General features: G+C 41.7%; 1 protein-coding gene across 2 annotated transcripts in view; it reads right to left on the reverse strand.

Moving 5' to 3' along the window:
* The window catches only part of ATG2B (autophagy related 2B), a 1,072,129-nt gene that overhangs the window by 673,444 nt on the left and 382,965 nt on the right, over positions 1–15,720 (reverse strand). For both annotated transcript variants that reach the window (XM_086937744.1, XM_086937743.1), the window contains exon 17: positions 2,265–2,457. In XM_086937744.1, coding sequence (XP_086793870.1) covers positions 2,265–2,457 — 193 coding nt within the window. The remainder of the gene's footprint in view (positions 1–2,264; positions 2,458–15,720) is intronic.

Raw genomic sequence — 15,720 nt, forward strand, 5'->3', positions numbered from 1 at the left:
GAGCGCCCGGGGGGAGGCGGCCATTGGCCCCTCAAACGGGAGGCGGTCCCATCTAAGGATGGGACGTCGAAAGGGAAGGCGGCCATAGGCCCCTTCACTGGGGAGGAGGGGCTACGGACCCCTCCTCGGAATTTCCCGGGGCCCGGACATCTGCGACGGCAGGTGTGGTAAGTTGTGTGGGGTGGGAGGGTGGTCTACGCTACCTTCTAGACACCTCACACGAGTCCTCGGACGACCACTAAGATGGCGTCGAGTTAACAGGGGGCCCCCGCTAAGGCAAGGGAAATTGGAAGTGGGCACAGAGATACAGTCCGCTGTGCGACCGCCCCTCACAAGTGAGGGGGGAATTGGTATTGGGGATCTGACACCGGTTACGACCTTGCCGTTGGCCCGTAACGTTAGGATGTACAATTTCAATGTTCAGAAATGCATTTGCAGGATGTTTAGTATCGGCTAGGAGAACCTTTGTATTAGAGATGTGTTAAGGTCAGCCAAGAACATCGTACTGTATAAATGAAATTGTACATGATATGAAACTGTTATTTTAAGGTTTTAATTTTGTTTCATATTTTAATAAATACGGCTGGGAAGGGTAACTCCCTCCCGCCTTCCAAAAGTTCAGAACCGTTTCCGTCTTCCCATCCTTGGGGATTTGTGTTGAGAGGGGGTGGCGGGTATCTCAGCCATATAAAGAAGAACAGTTTAGGGACACGGGCCATGATGCCATAATTGGAAAGGTTACTCCTTTACAGCAGACAAGGGGTCAAACACACTGAGAAAACTCCATTCTTTCCCATACTGGAAACTTTGTAAACCCTGGAGAGACTCCCCTTCTCTCTGGTACTCTAGTCAGAGCAATCCTTCGTACACTTAAATTAACAAGTTCCATCTTAGGGAAGGTTATCACAGGACGGATCTAACCAAAAGCCGACATTTTAGAAAATGGAAGATATCAGTAAATAATATGGAGGAAATAGAAAGTCCTTATTCTGGTATACCATTTTGGAGTAATGGGTGTGAACTTCTGACTAAGAAATGCGCCTTTTTCCAAGTAATAAAAGGGTCAAACATACTGAGAAGTCTCTGTTATGATACAGTAAGATAAGCCAACACGGAGACGCCCTAATTTATGATAAAGGGTCTAGGTTGTCATGTATTATAAATACACTACTATTTATAAAATTATGGTAGGTGAATAGCATTCATTCGCTATGGATATTTGGCAAGATGTAGTAAGTATTTTAATGGTTGCAAACACACCAATTCAGCATTTGTGAACTTTAAAATGCATTTTCGTATGTCCTAATCCCACTCAAGGAGTTGAAAAGTTTTTCTGACTCCTAAAATGGTTTGCCAAATGGATACAGAAATCAGAAGGTGTGTTGTAGACGTCCTTTCCAAATAGTGAATCGGTATCCAATTTATCGGTTTCGCAGCAAAAAACAGGCACAAAACATTGATATTTTCCCAACACGTAAAAGCAAGTGGAAATTAATTTGCAAAAGTAAATTTTTCTTTTTAAACAAATCCAGTTTAGTTTCTTTTAAGGGAAAAGGGCGCTCTTTATTGAAAGGCAATCACAGACATGGTGGTCTGCTGGCAACCGCAGACCACCTATGAGGGCCTCCAATTGTAGTAAATCACAATTTGTAACCTACCATATTAATTTTCATGGGGTAAGTCTATAAATCTTTACTGTCTGCGATTTGTGGCCAGTATTTTAAGACAAGATATCTATACCCTGGACCCTAATGATCTGCTAACAGCAAGTGTATGCCCTATTTAGACAGTAAGAAATAAATACGTGACTCTTGGAGGATCTGAGAAATGTTTAGGCAGACTCCTGCAACAAACCAGTTGCATACGTAAAGCACTCAAAATGGAAGGTTGTACATGTAAGGCACTCCAAATGAGCGATTGGTAGTTGGGGAAAAAAAGCTATGTTGTCACAACTGCAATGAGACAGGCAATCACCAACCCAATCCACATAAGGCAGGACTGTAGCTAAATGCAATGCTCTAGTATTGCTCACAAATGAAATTCAAGGTAACAATAGTGCACCAACGAGCAAAGACATAAGCATATGTGCCTTTAACTTCACTACTTCCATTATGTTGTTTTTTAACCAAAGAATAAAATGAGTGGTTCCCACATATTAAATTAGAGTATATGGTGCTATTAAAGAAAGCAAAGAATGCAATAATCTGAACTTATGATTAATAGTAATTCAGAAAATTAATATAGAACAGCGCGTCACAATTTACCTCTTCATTTTCAAACATAACCCTACGAGATGAAAATGGAGATGGTTCAGGACGCTTAATATCACAGACATCTTTGAAGGAATGAGAGCCACCATCCTCCTCTGGAAAATGTCCATCACAGTCATCTTCTTCATCACCCGCTATCCTCTCCAGAATCGAGTGTATTGCAATCGGGTTTATTTTAAGCACAATTCTAAGGGAAAAAGCAAGGAAGAAAGCAAAGACTAAACAAGTATAAAGTGTAGTGTAGTGGAGCAAATAATAAACAGGATATCAGATTTAGAGCAGTTCAGTGTCTTTGGCTACATTCAAAATATACAATGTAAATAAAAATATATAAGGTTACTTCTGAATCTCAGCCGTAAATGGTACAGAAATGACAACTGTTCTAGGACACAGATATGGGCACAGTCCTAAAGAATGTAGACAGAATCTACAATCCTTAAAGATAAGCAACTTAAAAAATAAATACCCAAGGGGATGCAGCCTGGAGAAATCTACAGCACTCTAATCCATAAACTGCCTACCTCGGACCCTCATTGTCAGACACGATTTGTAGGAACACAGGGCAAACATGGGCCGTAGCTGCTGAGATCATATGCTTCTGATTTCTAGGGGTCTGCCCTACTATGTCTCTACACAATAGGCTAAATCAACTACATCAGCACTTGACTCTCAGTGCTAGTGATGGGGAGCAGTCACAAGCTTTTCAGGGAGGTAGCATAGGGGTGCAATACGCCCAGACCCAGAACTCAACAATCACCAACGGTGCAACCCAGTCCTTCTCTTTTAAAAAGTACTTTAATATGCTTAAAACTAAATGATATGAAATGGAGGAGCTGTTATGCTGGTGCAGGACCACTGAGTCCTGAAGTAAGGTGTCTCTCCTCCCTAACTTGCGCTAATGTTATATAAGGTCTTTTGTGACCGGTCTCAGGCAGCTCTTTGGCACAGCTGCAGTACTCTAATTGCCAGAGTGGAATGCAGTGCCTACCAAACTCTTGCATTTAGATTTCGCTCAGTCTCACAGTTTGTGTCTCAAGAGTTCTCTTATAACAAGCAAGCCTTCTTTAGTTTCTTGATGGCCACGGACTGGGGCACAGCGCACGTTATGAGCACCAAGGTGATTTGGGCTGGAGTCAGAGGTCACAAGTGCTGCAGTAAGTCATTTACAGGGCAGCACAACACCACACATTTTATGTCTCCACGTAGCATCCAGGGCCTGAAGTAATATGAACCCCAAATGCTCCTATGCCAGCCAGTACCATATGCAAAACCAGCTGTTTTATTTACAAAGCCAGTATGACCAACACCCCTGCTTACACTGCAGACAAGCTCACCATCTCTGACTGTTCTCAACACACTCGAACATCATTAGACTGCATTAAAGGGGAAATAACAAGGCAGCAGGCCTTTTCAATGCAACCAGGGTCTATAACAATAACCCTGTATCCATCAGAACCGATGCAACGCTGCTTCAATTTGGGAAAGAGTTTAAAACGCACCTCTCCAAAGAACAATATACCACAGTACAGTAGCAGTACAGCCACCTCTCCAATCACTCATTGATGTTATGCATGTCTTTGACCCTGTACAGTGCTCTGCTGCCATTTGAGTGTGCCAGGTATGCCCAGAGGTGGGTCTTGTGCTCACTGTGCCACAGGCACCAAGCTATACTTGGCTAAAGAGCCCTAACTAGGGAGAAAACAGTCCTAGGTTGCTTGTGTTCTGGTTCAGAGAGGACCTAGCCTAGCAGTTCGGGATGGACTGTTTCTATGAGGAGCAGGGTCAAGATTTGCAAATGGCTGGGTCTAAACTCAAGAAAAAATGACAGATTCGGGTTTGGCCCAAGAGATTGCCAGTGGCTGAGATTAATTTGACATTCCATCCATCACCTTGTTGTTTTTGCAAGAACAGGACAAGGGCTTCCACTACTCTGGGGCACTCATGCACACTATGAATACATCACACAGGCCCCACACATACACTCTCGCAAACAAACACTGTAACGTTAGTGATAGGATCAGGGTAAGTGTAAAGCAGGGGAACATTAAAGGAGTGGGTCAGTAAGCCTCCGCTACCAAAACACAGATAAAAAAGCTTGGGCACAAGTATTTATATCAGTGGTATGGGTTATATTATGCATAAACCCAGCAGTATCCCCATGTAAATAGAAATTACAATTATACCATGCTCCAAAGGGAAAGGGTGTCCACTTGCACCCTTTCGATATGTTACGTACAGACCCTTAACCCGAATCAAATGAGACCCCTGAGCAACACAACAGTCAATCAAAGACGTAAGTACAAAAAGAAGTCTTGCTCCTTCGTGGAATTTATTTGTTTCTTTAATCCTTCCTCTCCACAGGAAAAATTTAGTCAATCTTAGGAAACAGTGTACATTCCAATCAATCCTGTTGCCAATTCCATAGCCAACACGTGTTTCATCATTGGTTGTTAAAACAGATTGACTTCATCAGGGCTTTTCTTCAATGTTAAAGTACACAAGTATAGTCGGGGTCAGTCCCGCTCAAAAAGCTTCCAATAATCAGTTATAAGTAAGTATATCCATTGTTCCTCCTCGTGTTACAAGAATCTATTCATATCGATACTGTATCAATATGCATTTTATCCTCTAACCAATGAAAGGGTTAAAAAAATAACTTAATTAGTTTTGGACAGACATTTGTGGTGTATATTTTATGTCTTCATGCCAGCTATTATGTGTGGGTTGTACCAGCACGGTCAGAGGTCATCTTTTGTCCTCCACATTAAAGAGACACATGACGGTACACAATTATGCCAAGATTAGTAGAGACCTGCAGAAAAAAGAATACCCCTGTAAGTGACAACAGAGAACTAAAATTATGTCGACTAAAGATCATCATTTTACTTTTCACATTACAATCACGTGATAAATACTAAAGAAGGTCTACAAATATGGTAGTGTTCACCCTTTTAAATAAACACTAACATCTATGCAAAAAAATGTTAATGCATGAATATAGGAGTCTTCAATTTTTAAGTCTGTATTGTAAGTGAGCCAAAGCTATACTTCTTGTAATATTAATTATGCTCCCTCATAGGTATAGTCAGATCTTACGCAACTAAGCCTTTTGGAAGCTATTAGGATTTCACCTCAATGTCATCAACCCAATCAATATTAGACTATCAGAAAGGCATTGAATTACCCAACACAAATGACCAGGTATGGAAGGTGCAAGTATTCTTGATTTCCCAGCACCTCAACAACACTTAGATGGGTTTTACGCCACCACCTCTGTGAGGTTGTGAGCCAGTGGGCATTACATAGAGAGCACAAATTAATTGAAGCCATTTGAAGCCCCCACACACCTGAGGAAACCTATTATTCCTTTAAAGCTTTCAAAATCACGATACGTCAGTGATCAGTCGTAATGACTGCTCCATGTATTCATGTTCCTACGAGCTAAAATCAGTGAGGACACAAAAGCTACTATATGAATTCAGACAAAGCCCACAGCTACCTCAAACTTACAGTAAGCATTGAATGAGTTCAGTGAGTTGCCCAACTGCTTTGACTAAACTGGACAAATATTGAGATATAGCTCCACTACTCTTCTGAGCCACACCTATCCCGCGATTTATTAACGAACGCAGTAGCAGAAAATGTATATTCTGCCATATGTGATTGCTCCTCATAATTATCTCATGGCTCTTCTCAACCCACAGGATTATGGAGGTCATCACATTAGCCCAGCTATGCAAGCCTGTTATCATGCCTCCATACTTCGCTTATATCACTTTAGAACATTTTTTCACACAGGTAAAAGAACAGATTAAGGGAATCCAAATAATTTAATAGTAATCTACTGGACCACTTTAACTTCTTGGTTCCTTTGTTTGACTTTTACCAGCCTGAAAAACATCAAAAACAGATTTAACTTAAACATTACAGTTTTCCCACCGTACATCTCTTCCACTTCTAAGTACTCTGCTAGCTCTTAAATTAGGATACATAGATCAGCCCCCATGTAACTTAGTAAACTTATTTATTATCACCATCTTCCAGGAGCTTCTACTCTTCTTCCAAAATCGAACTTTCCTTAACTGATAGGAAGTAACAAAAATGTAATGGAATATTACTAGAAGTTAACGACTATGGAACTTTAGGCCCATAACCCTTCACCTGGAAATGCTGTAAAGAGATGAAAATACATCTGTTACATTCTCTTTAAGGCCAGCGAATGCAAAAATTAGGATAAAGAACTGGCAAGGAAATCCACGCCTTCGGTATTAGTTGACATATAATATTAATGTGTTCAAGTCTTACTTACTTAAAAAACCATACATGCAAGAAAAAGTGCCTTCTTTACAAATTGTTTCAAAAAAGAAATTAATAAACAGTCCTTGATTTAACACTAAATGTTTGAATCTTGAGCGATACTGCGCAAAATACGCAAAGTAATAATCTCTAAGGTTTGGGAGAGCGAGACCACCTTGATCTTTAAAGGCATATAAAATATTAATGGCAATTCGAGGTGTCTTTTTAGCCCAGACAAAAGCCGAAAACATGGATTCAATTTTGGAAAAAAAAGATCCCGGTAATGAACATGGGATAGTAGAAAACAAAAAGTTGAATAGGGGGAGGACAGACATCTTGATTAAAGCCACTCGGCCTAAAATAGACAAGGGTAAGGTGTTCCAACGTGAGAACATATCCCAGACTTTTTTAATTAAGGGTTCTAAATTCAAAAAATACAAATCACTTACAGAAGACGTAAAATATACCCCCAAATATCTTTTAGGTCTATTGCTAATACAGTTTTGAAAATCCGGGTGTAATTCTGGAATAATACAGCTGCAGATCAAAATCTCGGTCTTCCTCCTATTAATACGATACCCTCCTAATGCTTCAAATTCTGCAAAGACAGCAAGAGCCTGTGTTTGCGAATGGATCTCTGGTTTAAGAAGAAGCATTATGTCATCTGCATATAATTTCTCATCTCCATTATCCATACCCAAATCCCCCAAACTAGTCAGATACAAGGTATTAAGTTGGTTTTTCAAAAAACGAGACGCCATGTTGAAGAGATACTCTCTTTCTCTCTTTAGCCTTAAAACTCCATTCAGTGATGCTATTACTGGTTTGGGGGTAAAAATGGGGCCAGAAATTATACAAAATTGGGTCAGACTGGGGTTCACTTCACTATTGAATTTTGTGGAAAATGATGCTTGGTTAACTCCTAACGAGATGTTCTCTCTTATAGGGGAAAATTTTCTTCTTAGGGGTTCATATAATCTTTTATATAAAGTTTTGGTTCAAAATGACCTAGTTCAGATTAGTCGAGCCTCAGATTTATCTAATGATATTTTTTGGTCTTCATTATTTATAAAACCAGGAAAATGGAGAGGAAAACTAGCACAGAGTAGAGAGGAGGATTTGAGTACTAAAGCATCTAAAAAATGGCAGAAACATGAAAGTCTCAACTTAACAGTGAATATGTGGAAAACGTTAAATAAGTTTAATTTCTCTGTACTGAGAGGCGCCAACTGGAGGCGAATGTTGTTTTTTAGTAAATGGCTGTTATATTACACTCCTGCAGTTCTTGCTAAAATGTTCTGTAATACACCTTCTATCTGTTTTAGGTGTTCTCGACCAGATTTGGCTAATTGGTCGCATATAGTAGCTTTATGCCCAGAATAGAGGCCTTCTGGGAGGGCATCTTTTCTTTGCTTTCACTTCATATGAACTTTACGATTATTAATTATGAAAGATTGATCATATTTGGGATTGTTCCAGAGCTTAATCTGGTCGAGTCACAGGCAAAACTGATGTATATTATAATAGCGGTTGGCAGATCACTGATTCTCAAGTATTGGAAAACAGATGTGGTACCATCTTTGGATGAATGGTATGGGAAAATGAAGAGAGTAAGGAAAAGCGAATATATATATGCACAAAGGATTGGGGGACTGCGTAAATTTGAAAAAATATGGGGGACATTTTTTGATTAAATTTATATGTTCGTTTTTGGATACGAAATTTCTTTTTTTTTTAGGTCTTATCTCTTTGTTCAGAGAGAATGTAATATTTGTTCTTCAGCAGATCATTGTGTTTTTTTTACTTTGTGTCTTTTTGAAATTTATGTGACGAATGAATTGTCAAGTCCTGAATAAAAACATCATAAAAAAAAAAATGCAAAAAAAGTGCAAATAGGACTATGAATAATTAGCATAAAAAATTTCTCGAAAAAGCCTGCATTCGTCTTTAACCAATACATAATTTAAACATGAATAAAAAAAATATCAAAGATGAGTGAAAGAATTGTCTCAAAGTTTCATGTAAATATAAATTGATATGTAAATTGATACTTGTATAGCGCACTACTCACCCGCAAGGATCTCAAGGCGCTTGTATGAATACCGCTGTGGAACCCTTCCTGGCTTTACCTGTGAGGCATCCACTCCTGGGCACCCCCAAGGTGGAGGCCAGGCATCCTTAGCATTGTGGGGGCTTTTGTGGAGATTAAGCAAGCTATTGCCCAGAGTTGCAGAGTGGGACTCCATGATTGGAATAGGCACCGAGGTGAGAATTATCAGGTCTGTGGAATTTTGAGCCCAAGACCCGCCGAGGCGGGGAATTGAACCCTGGTCCCGGGCTAGATCTCTGCATCAGGGTCTGCCGCTCTAACCATTGAGCCACACTTCTCCAATAACTATAGTTAATTATGATAATCCAGTCAATGGTCCTCCGATTCATCATTGGTGAGGTGAGAGGGACCGAAAGTTCATGGTTCCATGATGAGAAGCAAGAAAGATCAAAAAAAGTTGTCCTACAGTCGACCAAATAAATCTCTAAAAATACAATCATTCATAAGGAGCTGAAGTGTTTAGTAATTTTTCAGCTGACTGCACGTATTTCACAAATCTCACTGCCAGAATTGAATGCGCTGCTTTCAGTTAGGTCATTACTGCGGGTCTGCAAGAGCGTATGCCCAGTAAATGAAATTGGGATTACAATAATACACGCCTTTCTGTCAACAAATCCGGGCAAATGTGCCCTATTGATTCGCTATAGGATTGGCAAAGTCTACAGAATGAATTATTGCTTTTCCTTTTTACAGAGGTATACAGTCCAAGGTTGGCAAACCACCTAACTGATGTTGGAGTAGTTTTTGTTTGACTTGTTTCAACATGCAAGCAATTAAACAAGGTTGCAAGTCCGGTTTATCATAGTTATTTAAGATTGTCCAAGTGTGCGTGAGAAGACCTAACGTTTGTTTATTTGCTAGTTGTGAATTGTGACGCCCAACGTTCGAGGTAAACTTTTGAAAGGTTGGGAAGGTGACAGGAGCTACCAACAGCGATGCTGCCTGTAAGTTCTGTAATGAATGGTCCAGATAAGCCTGAGCTGCTGACTTGCTGCCTGCGCTTGTTATTTCTAGCCACAGTAGGCTTTCTAGTGAGCCATCCCATGCAGAGCTTAGTGGAAAGCAGGTTTTCATAAAAAGCCTCTTATCTTTCCAGTATTTGGATGGACCGGCCAAACACCAGGCAGATTTATGCTGGGGAACCATGTTTTGGAGGCTGAAACCCCTCCTATAGGTGCCACCTAAGAGTTTATCCAATATTCTGGAACCTCTTCCAAACAAGGTTTCTGATCCATATGCTAAAGAAGACAGTAGTTTGGCACAAATAACGTTCATTGAGGGTCAAAGAGAGGGTTCTAAAGGTTTTTCAAAAGCTTCAGGAATGCATGGAGTAATAAAGCTGATTTTGTGTACTCCTTGTGGGGAAGAAAATGTCCATGATTGTCCACAACCACCACCAAGTACTCATATTCCAAAGTGGTTCTAATTTGGAGGCCGTTAAGGTACCACTGGGCTGATTTCTTTATCTTTCTACCCATTACCAATATTCTTGTGTTCTCTGTGTTGATGGAAAGGCCATTGCGTTTTGTGTAATCATACAGCTTAACCAAAAGACATTGTAGCCCTACTCTAGTTTTCGATATTAAAGATGTTAAAAGGGCATGGACTGTAGAGAGAAGGCAGCCTCAGGGCCTTGGGGCATGCGCATTTTCTAATCCTAAATCCGTCACAAAGTCCGACAGAAAGATGTTAACAAGCACTAGGGCTAAAACACAACCTCGTTTTAAACCTGTCCAAGTTTCTATTTTACACGTTATGGAGTTGCCATCTCCTAGTTTAAGTTGCAGCCAAGTATTTGCGTACAATATGACAATACTCTTTAAGAGAAGGGTTGGGATGTTTCTTGCTGCTAGTTTCTGCCATAAAATGCTGCATGGGACCGGGACAAATACAGCTTTGAAATCTACAAAGCATGGACAGACCATGGATTTTGTTTTGATCACTTTGTCAGTCACCATAGCCAAGGTCCGAAGATTTGCAGTGATTCCGATCATCTCACATTCCCCCCTTTTATGTGGGGGGACAATACAGTGTTCATTTGCCCAGGACTCCAGCTCACCAAGAAGAAGGTCTGCATATTAGTTGGCCCCATTAAAAGAGATTTGTTGATATTTTCCAAGGTCTGAGGTTTTTCCTCCTTTATATATCAGGCACATTATTGCACCTCTCCAAGAATCCAGGCTCTGTTCAGTGGCAATGCAGTGATTATATAATGAGGTTAAGCGAATGCGCAAAATTCAGGGTTAGTTTAAAAAAATTGCTGGGGCAGGCTGTTTGGTCCGAGCACATGCCTCTCCAACCCCTATTAATCAATACGAGGACGTATAAAAAAAAAATGCTCCTCAAACTACGATTGTACGTTGTACTCTTTTAAACTATATCCTATCTCTATATGACAAGCAGTCCAAGAGCGTCATAGAAATATTTTAATTGTTATGCCAAAACAGATCATTTAAATTAAAGGATACAATTTCAATTTGATTTTAATATGGCTCCAGAGACCCCCAAAGAAAGTCATGATTAGGTTTTCTATCCCTTTTTAAAGGATAGATTTTTTCTTTTTGCATTTTGATTCTTTATCATACCTATTAACATCTATCCATGTAGTGAAGTGATTCACTGAACCTTCAAGAATAGGACTCAAAATGTCAATCTGGTGCAATTAAAGGCAAAAGCCTACTCCAGGACAAGAACTGATATTTCAATACCCTTTCAAACTTGATTGTGTATTTCACCTCCACAAGTGTTCTTGGAGAAACTGGTTCCGAACTATCTAAAGCCTTCAAGATTGTCAAAGTTCTTTACGATCGAGCGGGCACACAGAGTGCCCAGGGTAGACCAAAAAACGGTGCTCCCCCGAGGCCTACAATAGCGAGAGTCTTCAATTACAGAGACATCATTCAATAAACGCCTCACACAGCACCTCAAGTTGAACTCGAAAACAGTAGGGTGTCTTTTATTCCCAGATTTCATGCTAAAGGTGCAGCTTCAGCGACAAAGCTTTCTTGAAATAAAAAAAAGTCCTGCGTGATGAGGACATTAAAAATGCAATGCTTTCCCCGGCCAAGTTGCGAGTAGAATCGGAGGGAAAGGTTTGGTTTTTCGTTAATCCTGAGGAGGCATGGGATCGGCTCGATGGTTGGCGAACAGCAGGAAAGGAGGGAGGGTCACCAAAGCCAACGAGATAGACTAGGGAAACCGCGAGTGGAACAGAAAGCACGGTCCTCAACGTAGGAGTGCATCGGTTGATGGCGACAAAGAGGACTAAAAAACACAACCAATGTCACTGGGTCTAAACAACAGAAAAATGTGGTACTTCTAAAGGTATGTGAGTGAACTTACATATAGACAATTGTAAGACTAGGTGGGCACCTTGTGATCCCTAACAGGGTACCCATCAGTCACCACTCGGAACCGCCCTTCATCTTTTGGGATTCCTGTATTGCCATATGTTAGGTGCAGCACGGGTTTCACAATAGAGGTAAGAGGTAAACACCTCTGATGAACCTAATGCTGTCCTATATGGTAAGAGTATCACAGGCTATTCGTTAGCTGGAAAAAAGGGAGGGTGACTGGTGTGCAGTGCAAGTGAGAAAAATGCTAGGTGAAACTAAAATTGGGTGAGGGAGCAGAAAAATACCTTTATTCTGTGTTTTGCTCGCTCCTCCAATATTAAAAAGCAGTGAAGGTAAATTAAACAAATATTTACCCAGATGTAACGGTCAACATGTTTCTGCAAGTCTAGGGACTACAGAGTCCATTGCATTCATCAGGACCTTAGTAAAAGCTACTGCAAAAATTAGTGAAAAGTGAAGTAAAGGAAAATGTGACTACAATTATCAATCTGCGACATGAATAAAGATCACCTGGATCCCTAGGTTTCGTCTGATTTCGCAGTCGATGTATGTCACATTATGATCGAAGTAAAAGGCTGTACCTCGCCTGGCAACGGCTCAGGATACGAGGGAAGCACCGCTCTATTCGTCGGTACTTCGCCGCCTTCCTCTGAACCGATGGGGAGGCCAAAGAGGACTAGTCATGATTCTTCACTTCTTTTGCTCAATCACAGGAACTCTTTCTTTGTGCCTTACACGAACTTGAATCCCCAGCTGGCAAGCATTTAGGAGGGAGGTGAGATAAAATGGGCTACTGACCACGAAGGGAAGGAGACAACGTAATTTACAGTAAGATGGAGCTAATTGAGGAATCAGAACATTGATTCAGTATTTATATAATGTAAGTGTTGGACGGGTGTGGGGTTGACACACACACCACAAGTTATAGGGACTCTGCTTTGTTGGGGTGGTGGGAGGTTCCGTAACCGCCATGCAGGAAGGGGGGTAAAGTTCTATGCAATAGGATGGGTCGTTCTCCAATCACCAAGAATCTCCGGCAAATGCCATATTGCATACACAAACAATCGGTCAGAATTCATTGGTGAAAGGAAGCTGGTTGGAGAATCTTTAGTTAGGAAAGTAGATAGTTTGGACAAGGTAGACACTACATGGAAAAAGTACAATCCATGATGCACTGGGCCAGGGTCAGACTAATTTGCATGTAGCCAGGTTCTGAGCTGGGATGGTGCAGTGAGCTAAAAAACGGTGATGGATCAAGCCCTGATCTTTGGACTGGATAAGAGTGGTCTGCTTAATTCAGACACTCTGTTCATCACCACCCCCTTTTCTGAATCGTTTTTGGCAACTATAGGTGTGGCAGGGTATACTAAGACATGAGTCCCTTTCTCACTGCATCATCAGGATTCAAGCAAGCCGGGCCGAAGACGGCGGAAATGCCAGAAACCGGTCCCCGGTAGCTTGTCTCCTTTCTGGTGAAGAATTGGCTTGGTAGTTTAGTCTGCCCTGTTCCCATGATGCACTGGGCCAGGGACAGACTGATTTGCATATAGCCAGGTTCTGTGCTGGGATGATGCAGTGAGATAAATAACGGTGATGGATCAAGCCCTGATCTTTGGACTGGGTAAGAGTGGTCTGCTTAATTCAGACACTCTGTTCATCACCACCCCCTTTTCTGAATCGTTTTTGGCCACTATAGGTGTGGCAGGGTATACTCAGACATGAGTCCCTTTCTCACTGCATCATCAGGATTCAAGCAAGCCGGGCCGAAGACGGCTGAAATGCCAGAAACCGGTCCCCTGTAGCTTGTCTCCTTTCTGGTGAAGAATTGGCTTGGCAGTTTAGTCTGCCCTGTTCCCATGATGTACTGGGCCAGGGACAGACTGATTTGCATATAGCCAGGTTCTGAGCTGGGATGATGCAGTGAGATAAATAACGGTGATGGATCAAGCCCTGATCTTTGGACTGGGTAAGAGTGGTCTGCTTAATTCAGACACTCTGTTCATCACCACCCCCTTTTCTGAATCCAATATATAAAACGACATTCCCCTGACGTGATTCTACTCCAAGAGACCCATTTATTAGGTAATGCATGTAAAGAGCTGACAAGATGGGGATTCAAACATGAAGCGCATTCTGCGTTTGGGTCAGGTTCCGGGGGGGGTGGGAATAATGATTTGTAACACATTTCAGATGACGACTGAGCGCACATGGACAGATAACTTGGGTCGGTTTGTGGCAATCTCGGGGGCGTGAGAGGTACGTACGTTACATTTGGTATCTGTATACCTACCACCGGGACTTCAGGCCTCGGCCCTAAGAGACCTTGGTGACCTCCTGCTCACCCTACCAGAGGGTAGACTCCTAATTGGGGGAGACTTTAATTTAATTGTTTCTGATTCCTTATATAAATGGCCCCGGAAAGCACTCCCACCAGCTCCGCTCGTATACAAATTCACAACTTTCTGGAAGCAATGGGCCTAGTAGATACCTGGAGGAACTCCACCCTGGGCAACACCCTGGGCAACAATAGTACACATTTTATTCAGGGTCTCATGGTAGTATGTCCAGGATTGACTATATCATAATGCTAGCGGACCAGTTAGAAAACATCAAAGAGGTGAGTCACCTAACCAGAGGTATATAAGATCACTCACCTGTTTAGGCCCGGAGCGATGTGAGAGAACCCAGAATTGGTAGAGTAGCCCATATTAATCCGTAGTATCTTAAGAACCCTCAGATAAAAGAGAAAATTAGATAGAGATAGATTGTTGCGTGCCCGAAAGACTGCTGGCAATTAGTTTTCTATGTTTGTGCTTTTTAAAATTTTTATAATTTTTACCTGTTTTATTAAACTTGTTGCTTCTTTGCACTGTACCTAAAAATTACGCATTCCTGCACTTTAGGGCTATGACGATCCCCGGTCCACCACAGTCTTTACGGGCCGCTAGCGTGGAGCAACGTAGCTCCTCTTCCTGCCCTCATCACTTATGGGGGTTACAGTATTTAACTTTCATGGTTTGCCGGCTGTGCAGCAGACGCAGGCAGTGGGCGCGCCAAAGGCAAGCCCGTTTGCGCCCATCCGCGTCCGGTCCGCGGCCAGGGCCAGCCTTGCTGCCCGTCTGACTTCAAACGACACGATTCGATGGTCCAGAAACGATCTTTTGACCCTCCAAAGTAAACTTTGCCAAGGTAACCCTGATATAAACCTAGGCCTAGATACTTATCCCAGCCCCTGCGCGGACTGTCATTGGATCTTTGAGAACACGGCAGAGCACTCGGCCACTAATAGTAGGGAAGGTCATAAAACGGAACTTAGCAAATAAACGATGGAGATTAAGGCATGTCTTCTCAATTGCAGATCAGTGGTCAAGCATGCGTTGGACATATGGTTATTACTCGAGGAGAGCAAATGGGATGTCCTGTTCCTGACAGAAACATGGCTCATGATGATGCCATGCCTGCAATTGCCATTGCAATTCTGCAAGGCTTTAAAATCTGCTGCGCACATAGGGAAGGTACTAAAAGAGTTGGGGGGTAGCAATTATATTTAGAGACTCCTGGGGCATTGAGTCCTCAGTGATGCTTAAAATGGATGCTATGGAAGGAATATATTTTGTGCTTTAAAATTAGCCCTTCATCCTCGTTCTCAGGATTTTTGATCTATAGACCTCCTGATTGCACGCTTGAC

The sequence above is a fragment of the Lissotriton vulgaris genome, chromosome 9 (assembly GCF_964263255.1).
Source record: "Lissotriton vulgaris chromosome 9, aLisVul1.2, whole genome shotgun sequence".
NCBI lineage: Eukaryota > Metazoa > Chordata > Amphibia > Caudata > Salamandridae > Lissotriton > Lissotriton vulgaris.